This window comes from Penaeus vannamei, chromosome 17 (genome assembly GCF_042767895.1).
Source record: "Penaeus vannamei isolate JL-2024 chromosome 17, ASM4276789v1, whole genome shotgun sequence".
NCBI classification, from domain to species: domain Eukaryota; kingdom Metazoa; phylum Arthropoda; class Malacostraca; order Decapoda; family Penaeidae; genus Penaeus; species Penaeus vannamei.
In genome coordinates, this window is record NC_091565.1 from 30,884,245 (window position 1) to 30,891,744 (window position 7,500).

Consider the following 7,500-nt stretch of genomic DNA (forward strand, 5'->3'; position numbering starts at 1 on the left):
TGACCTACAGATTGATTCCTTGGTGTCTAAGCCCTATGTGGAGCCATTTACATGTAATCAAAATTCAAAAAATAAAACTAAAGTGGATAGTGCAATTACCCAGGGCCAATGGGTCAAGTTCACTGATGAGGAAATTTCTTTCTGTTGAATGTTTAAATTACAATGAATCTACTTATTTATTGCCTATTATTACATGAGAACATGAAGAGCACATTGCATTACCTAAAGAAGCATTTTCCAATTGGAATTGATAACTATTCAAAATTATTCTCAGTGGAGACTAACATTGGCATTTGTCTACATGAATGGCTAAAAAGTACTTGGATGCATTATACAAAACTCTGAAAGGTTTGAGCAAGTTCCTAAACACTATACCCCTTAATACAACAATAATGATGAAAACTGGCAATAATTATGATAATGCTAATATTACTCTCACTGACATAATAATAATAAAATAATGATAATAATGATAATAATAATGATAATAAAAATTATAATAATACCGATAAGAAATGTCTTTGCTCCTTTCAGGAAACTAAGAACTTTTTGATAGTACCTTAATTTATTATTCTAAAAAAAGGATATTTTCACTATCACAAAAAATGAATTTTAACTGAGTTTATGCACAACACTTTGTTCTCAGCACCTGACTATCAGGACTCTTAGAACAACAACAATAACTTTTACCTTAACAAACACACACAACACATGCATACACACAACACACACTAATCAAAATGCAGTTCCTTAAGAAACCCAGTGGAGAGGTGTGTCTGCAGTTGTCTTTATCCTCAGAAGTGTTGAAAAAGAATCTCAGTGTCTCCTTTGCAATCTTTGGTGGCACAGACACTAACATAATGCACTTTGCAGACTGATATACTTCAATCAGTCCCCCTTCAGAGAACATATATGACTGACAGAAAATAACACTGATTCCCATTCACTTTCTTCAAGTTTCTTTCACCAATTTCCATAAACATATTTTCATGTGAGGTGCCAGAAGACAGAAAATATTTTCAATGTCATAATACATAATGACAATATCAACAATTTCTTTGTATTCAAATTGCACTGCAAAAGGATAATGAGGGGATGGGTAGAAATATGAGTTCAACCTAAATATATATATATTGCCATTCAAGAATTAACATACAAATTACAAAATATTGGAACAAGGTTTTACAATTCATCTTTCTATGTGTACCAATGACAAGGAATTCATTTCTAGTTGTTAAAATGCATTACGGTACGGAGGATTAATAGAAAGAAAAGAGATATGGAAACAAACACATGACAAATGGAATCAACCAAAATGTATTCATAAACTGCCATCAAAATATAAACGCACACAAGCACTTACACTATCACTCAAAGAATGTCCTTTGTCAACAGGAGAGAAAGTATTTTGTCTTTTTCATCCAACACGTGGAGTACAAAAGTTTGTTGACAGTTAATAAGGCTGCATCAAGTACAGTCCTTATTGAAATGTGGCTTCAAACCATGGTTGTTTCTCTTTTTGCAGCTTAAGGACAAGATAAGTAAGTTTCAGATTTGTGTAGCATACAAAATGTATAAATAATTACACAGTTTTCACTGGGTATACTTTATACTTTACATGGCTATTTACATATAAGAGTACTATTTTTTTATCTTTATCCCTTTGGTGTAAAACTAGTCTGGTGCCTCTTGGAGACTATACACTGCAGGTTATTTTAATTCTGCTTATGTAAACTTTTCATACTCTGGATCAGTTCACCTCATTTTCAGCAAACTATACAAATATCATACCTCTAACTATATTCTATGGCAATGATCTTCTAAGTGAAATGGGTAAATTGTGTTTATTTCAACAGTACTTAAAAAGGCCTCTTGTCTATTACAAAATTACAATCTTTCACTTTCCTCATACCTATATACACATAAACATTAATTACCATGTTACCAGCTCCTGTTCTACTGTCAAATCTTATCAGAAATGAATAAAAGAAAAGAAAGAAAGAAAAAAAAAACAATAAATTATGCAAAAATTAGGAACACTAATATTCTTGTTCAGTAACTATTCTTTCCATGTGTCACTCAACACCTTAGTTACATTACTTGCAGTGCTGTTCATGATGGCTGTCTTGTGTGGGGTTGGCTGCTTGCATGCCCAGTTTGGAGAGAGAGGGTAAAAATCACATACACCTAAGCACATTAAAATGCGTGTCTCTCTAGTTCTAAGTTACTTAGGCAATGCTTCACTCCTTTCTCTCTCACTCATGAAAAAAATAAATAAATGAAAAAAAATAATAATAATAATGATAATAGAACGTATACTCCAGAACTAAAAATTCTGTCCATTCCTTCAAAATTTCAGTGCCAAGATGGAAACTGAACACACAAACCTTGTGACATCAATCAATTAACTGTTCCAATTTTCTATTTCAATCAACCAGTCTTCCACCAACCCAAACGTACCAGTGACGCATATGGCATTATTTCATACATGGATTACTGGTTGATCTCTACATCAGTCTTGAGCCAACTTCTTGTCACGTGCGTGCTTGTGTATCCTTTTGTGGTAGTTCTGTGCAAAGGAGTTCACTATGCTTAGGATGAAATAAGTGATCATTAACAAGATCAACTTTTCAAAGATCCACGCCAAGAGGTTGCCCCCATCCTGCAAATGAGAAGGGAGAAAAGACATGAATTTGTTCATGGTTGATGGAAACAGTCACCAAATTCTGGAAAAAATAAGTGAGTGAAGAGATTTCACTGAAGACAATTAAAATCATAATAGCTGTATTATGCATACAATGCCCCAACAAATAAAATATATTATGAAACATACATAAACAAGCAATTACTTGATCCACTGACCTGTGTATCTGGCCCTGTCCCAGGCTTCCTGTGGAACTTGTTCTTCTGTTTCTCCAGGAAGGTCTTGAAAGGCTGTTCCAACTTTGATCCCACCATAGGCACAAAGGCCAATAGACTCACTGCCTTTGCTAGCAGTGTCTCATTAAATGCAATGATGACAAAAAGCTTCTGGATGTGCATCTTGATGATGGCCTTTCCGATGAGTGTAGCACCGAAGAACGTCCAGAAGGGGACCAGGAAGTGGCCACATGTGATACCAGCCAGGTCGAATAGAGGATTGGGAATCTGCAATTGCGAATGCAGTCTAAAAGTTTGTCCAAAATGACAAGTTTTCCTCTTGAAATAAGCTAAAAATTATGATAGTTCCTAAAGAATACAGAGTCTTAAAGAAGTGATGGTTTCCTGATAGTGGATAGGTTGTAACAGATTAATTCTATAAACATTGAAGGGGCAAATATATCCTTGCATTCAATATAAAAAGAATTTTCCTTCCTCTCTTGGTCAACAAATAATATGGCATATGTTTGATTTACTCAGTAGTACACTCACAGATGCACAGGCAAGGATGCCAAAGAACCCAACTCTCTCGACCAGCTTCTCAACTGACAATTTTGCTCGGTCTATGAATGACATGTCTTCTGGTCTGTCCTTCAGCCGCTGCAATTCCTCAAACTCTTCCATTTCCTCATCATCAGGATCATAGCCTGACAGTCTTGCACCTCGTGCCATGAAGTAAGGGGGTAACTCCCCTGTAATGTAATAAAAAAATTAGCATTTAAATGTAATTGTTTATGAAGCATAACAATCATGAAAGGTATTGCTAAATGTTCTTCCCATAGTTTGTAATTCTTGTCACCCTTAATCAAGTAATGCCCTTTAGTTCTTCATGCATGTCAAATCTTTTAATCTTTTTATCCTTCTCATCCTTACATTTCCATTCTTTTACCATAACTACATTTCCCCCCTCCTAACTTCTCGTTCTCATTTACTTTTATACAATCTAAGTACATCCCTAACACTCAAGACCACCTTCATCATAACAGTTACTTTTCTGCTTTGCCAACATGTAGCAGCAAAACCTTAAAATACCACTATTACTAGAAAACATACTTTCTCTTTAAACGGGCAATCAGAGGACTCTCAAAGGAAAACACGGACTCACCTAGCGCAGTTCCGGCACCCCACATGAAGGCCTCCAGTCTGACTTTGGACATGATAGTGAGAATGGACATCTCCTTCCCTGTTGCAGTCTCCTCATCAGGACACATTATGCTAGAAGGTAGAGAGAAAAGGAGAGTGAAGATCTAAGTGTTGGTTATTTGGGGTAGTGAAGGTATATGAATAAGTAAAGGATTTATGTCATGCAATCTCATTCAGTCACTCACTAACATACAAATATTATCGACAACAGTAATAACATTAAAGGTAACATTAATAATGATAAGAACTGTGATGACTGATAATGATAATGATAATGATTACTACTACTGCTACTACTACTACTACTACTACTACTACTACTACTACTACTACTACTATTACTACTACTACTACTACCAAAACTTCTAATAGTTTTACTACTATCATCAATTCTACTACTACTACTACTTCTACTACTACTAACACCACCACTACTACTACTTCTATGACCACCACCACCACTACTACTAAGACTACTGCTACTGCTGCTGCTACTACTACTACTACTAGTACTAGTACTACTACTACTACTACTACTACTATTAGTACCAGAACTACTACTACTAACACCACAACTATTACTATTACACTACCACTACTAATAGTACAACCACTTCTACTACTAATAACACTACCACCATTACTACTACTACCACTATTACTACTACTACTACTACTACCACCACCATTACTACTACTACTACTACTACTACTACTACTACTACTACTACTACTACTACTACTACTACTACTACTACTACTACTACTACTACTACTACTACCACCACCACCATTACTATTACTACTACTACCACTACCACTACCACCACTACTACTACTACTACCCCTACTGCTACTAACACCATCACCACCACTACTACTACTACCACCACTGCTAGTACCACCATCACTACTACCACCACCACTCTCACCACTACTACTAGTTTTACCACAATCACTACTACTACTACTACTATTACTTCTACTACTACTAGTTTTACTACAATCATTACTACTACTACTACTTCTACTACTAGTATTACTACTACTACTACAATAATCATATCCATAATCTTAACTATAATCATAATAACATCAATAATAATTTCAAGATAATGGCTAAACAATATCAGCATATTACTAGGCCTACCCTAGTCTTAACATTCCCTTTCCACACACAAAAAAATTACCCACCCCAAAAAAAAAAAACAAGAAAAAACTCACTCGTCAGGATAAGGCGGCGAAGGGAAATCAACTGAGTTGCACGTATACGCCGCCATAGTGACTGAGGCTATGTGGGGGCCTAGGTAAAGCAAGAAGGTGTGGAGACCTGTACCCAAGCCCACAGAGGAGAGGATGCCGAGCCATACCCACCAGGCACACCACCAGAACTGGTTTTCAACTCTCTGGAACAGCTGTTGGGAGAAGGCGGATGGGAAGGTAGTGAGGGTGAGGAGGAAAAATGAGCTTATGAGCAAGAGAATATTTGTCTGTTTACTACATTGAATTTACAAGTCATATTTGCTGCAGTAATCTATATTGGCAGATATCATTTACTCATCACCATATAAAGTGACATATATGGGTATATAAGAATCAAAATGAAAAAAAATACGAACATATCTTTTACACATTATATCAGTGTTGAATCATTTTCCAATCAATGGTTCTCACAACAAAAAATCTTATACAATCATTGAATCCTCACTTACAAGCTGATGTGGCCCTGGTGTCTTGTATGCTGCATAATAACCTCCTATAAGTAGCGCTAATAATAAGACAATCTTCTTGTTATTCCATAGTCTGAAAAGTAAACATCCAGGCTGTATGAGAGAGCAGGCATTTGTTACTTGTTTCTGTATCTGATGAGATTTTTTCTTCTTCTTTTTTTATCTTATTAAAAAAAAAGGAATGAAGAATATTTGGGTTCAGGAAAAATGTCTAAACAAAAAATCATTATATTGATTTCAACCTTTATGTACACTAAAAGCAATTATAGAAAAAAGGTGATGTATCACAGTAGATTGATTTCACTCAGTACAATAAAAGCCAATTGCAAAAATCAATTATCAAAAATAAAAAAATACTAGAATAAGAATAAATATTTCAACATGTGTATGGCGGGTATGGTTATACAAGATCATTCTGGAGTTTATGCCCCAAGACATCCATCCACTTCCTCACCCCTACCCCCAACAATATCTGGAAGAAGAAAACAACTAGCTAGTTTACTCACTTAACCATATACTCGACACTGAGGACCCCACATTCACGGAAGAAGTAGTGGAGGGTCTGAACAGGTCTTCTCCATAACACAATCTTCTCCCTCTCCTCCCTCTCAGCCAGTTTCTCTTCCAGGCTTGAGGTCGGCGTCGCCATGCTGGATCCGTTTGCTTGCTTAGCGTTCTTTCTTAAAAGTCGCTTTTGCGCCGAAGTCTCCCCCATGGTTATCACGTGGTTCTGTTCCGTCAAGTCAGTGCTTGCCTATAGTGAAGGAAGGGAAGAAGAGAAGGGAGAACTTAAAAATTATTTATCATATCTACTGGTCTACTGAATATGTTTTAATTACTTTTCTTTCAACTTTAATAAATTTATTATGAAAACAACAATAATTATTTAAGTTTGATTCATCTAGTAAAAAACAAGAAGCAGATAAAATCAATTAAAAACTCTAAGAAAAGAAAAATTTGCTATTAGTAATATTTCCTCCTTGAAACTTCAGTGACAGAAAACACTGTCTACAAAACAATACCAATATAAACAACATAAAATAAATACTACCAATAACTTCTACAATAATAAAAAAGAGCACTGGAATGAAAAGACTATCAACAAAATTGCAAAGCATTTGTTTGAACAATTAGAATTACAGAAATTTTATAATGCCAAAATATACATTTAATATTTTTTTTCTCTTTTATACAATCTTCAAAGCACTGAAGTGTTCAAACATTCAAATATGTATAACATGATAAGAAGTGTACTAAACAGCATTATATCATTTTAATATTTACACTTGGCAAATTAACATCTAGCCTCATTTATCTAGTTTTTCATACCACTGGTCATAAATCTAAAAAGTTATGCTCAGTTATTATCGCAAATACGATGAGATCTTTATATACTTAATGAACTCATTCATTTATAAAGAAGCTATTCTCTTTACCTTCTAAAATATCCATTTAACATAATCTAAAAATACACCAAAACGATCATGAAATCTGTAAAATAAAAACTAATAAATAATAGTAATTATGATAATAAAATCTATTCAAAATACAATTACAGATAAAATGCTTCCAAAAAATACCAACTTTTATCTTCCCTTACTTCTCGGGAAAAAGTTGCTCAAATTAACAAAAACTGCTGTTTTTGCTGCCAAAACATAAACAAACAAGTTTTTTGACACTGATCATTTCAAGTTCAAAACAAAAGAAG

General features: G+C 34.7%; 1 protein-coding gene across 5 annotated transcripts in view; it reads right to left on the minus strand.

Annotated features, from left to right (window-relative positions):
- Positions 1 to 1,108: 1,108 nt before the first annotated feature.
- Positions 1,109 to 7,500, minus strand: part of LOC113806929 (vacuole membrane protein 1) — a 22,142-nt gene continuing 15,750 nt past the window's right edge. For all 5 annotated transcript variants that reach the window (XM_070132202.1, XM_070132203.1, XM_070132199.1 and 2 more), the window contains exons 2-8: positions 6,299 to 6,546; positions 5,775 to 5,865; positions 5,287 to 5,477; positions 4,025 to 4,134; positions 3,412 to 3,611; positions 2,863 to 3,147; positions 1,109 to 2,662 (exon numbers count right to left, since the gene is read on the minus strand). In XM_070132202.1, coding sequence (XP_069988303.1) covers positions 2,513 to 2,662; positions 2,863 to 3,147; positions 3,412 to 3,611; positions 4,025 to 4,134; positions 5,287 to 5,477; positions 5,775 to 5,865; positions 6,299 to 6,507 — 1,236 coding nt within the window. In that variant the 5' untranslated portion in view covers positions 6,508 to 6,546 and the 3' untranslated portion in view covers positions 1,109 to 2,512. The remainder of the gene's footprint in view (positions 2,663 to 2,862; positions 3,148 to 3,411; positions 3,612 to 4,024; positions 4,135 to 5,286; positions 5,478 to 5,774; positions 5,866 to 6,298; positions 6,547 to 7,500) is intronic.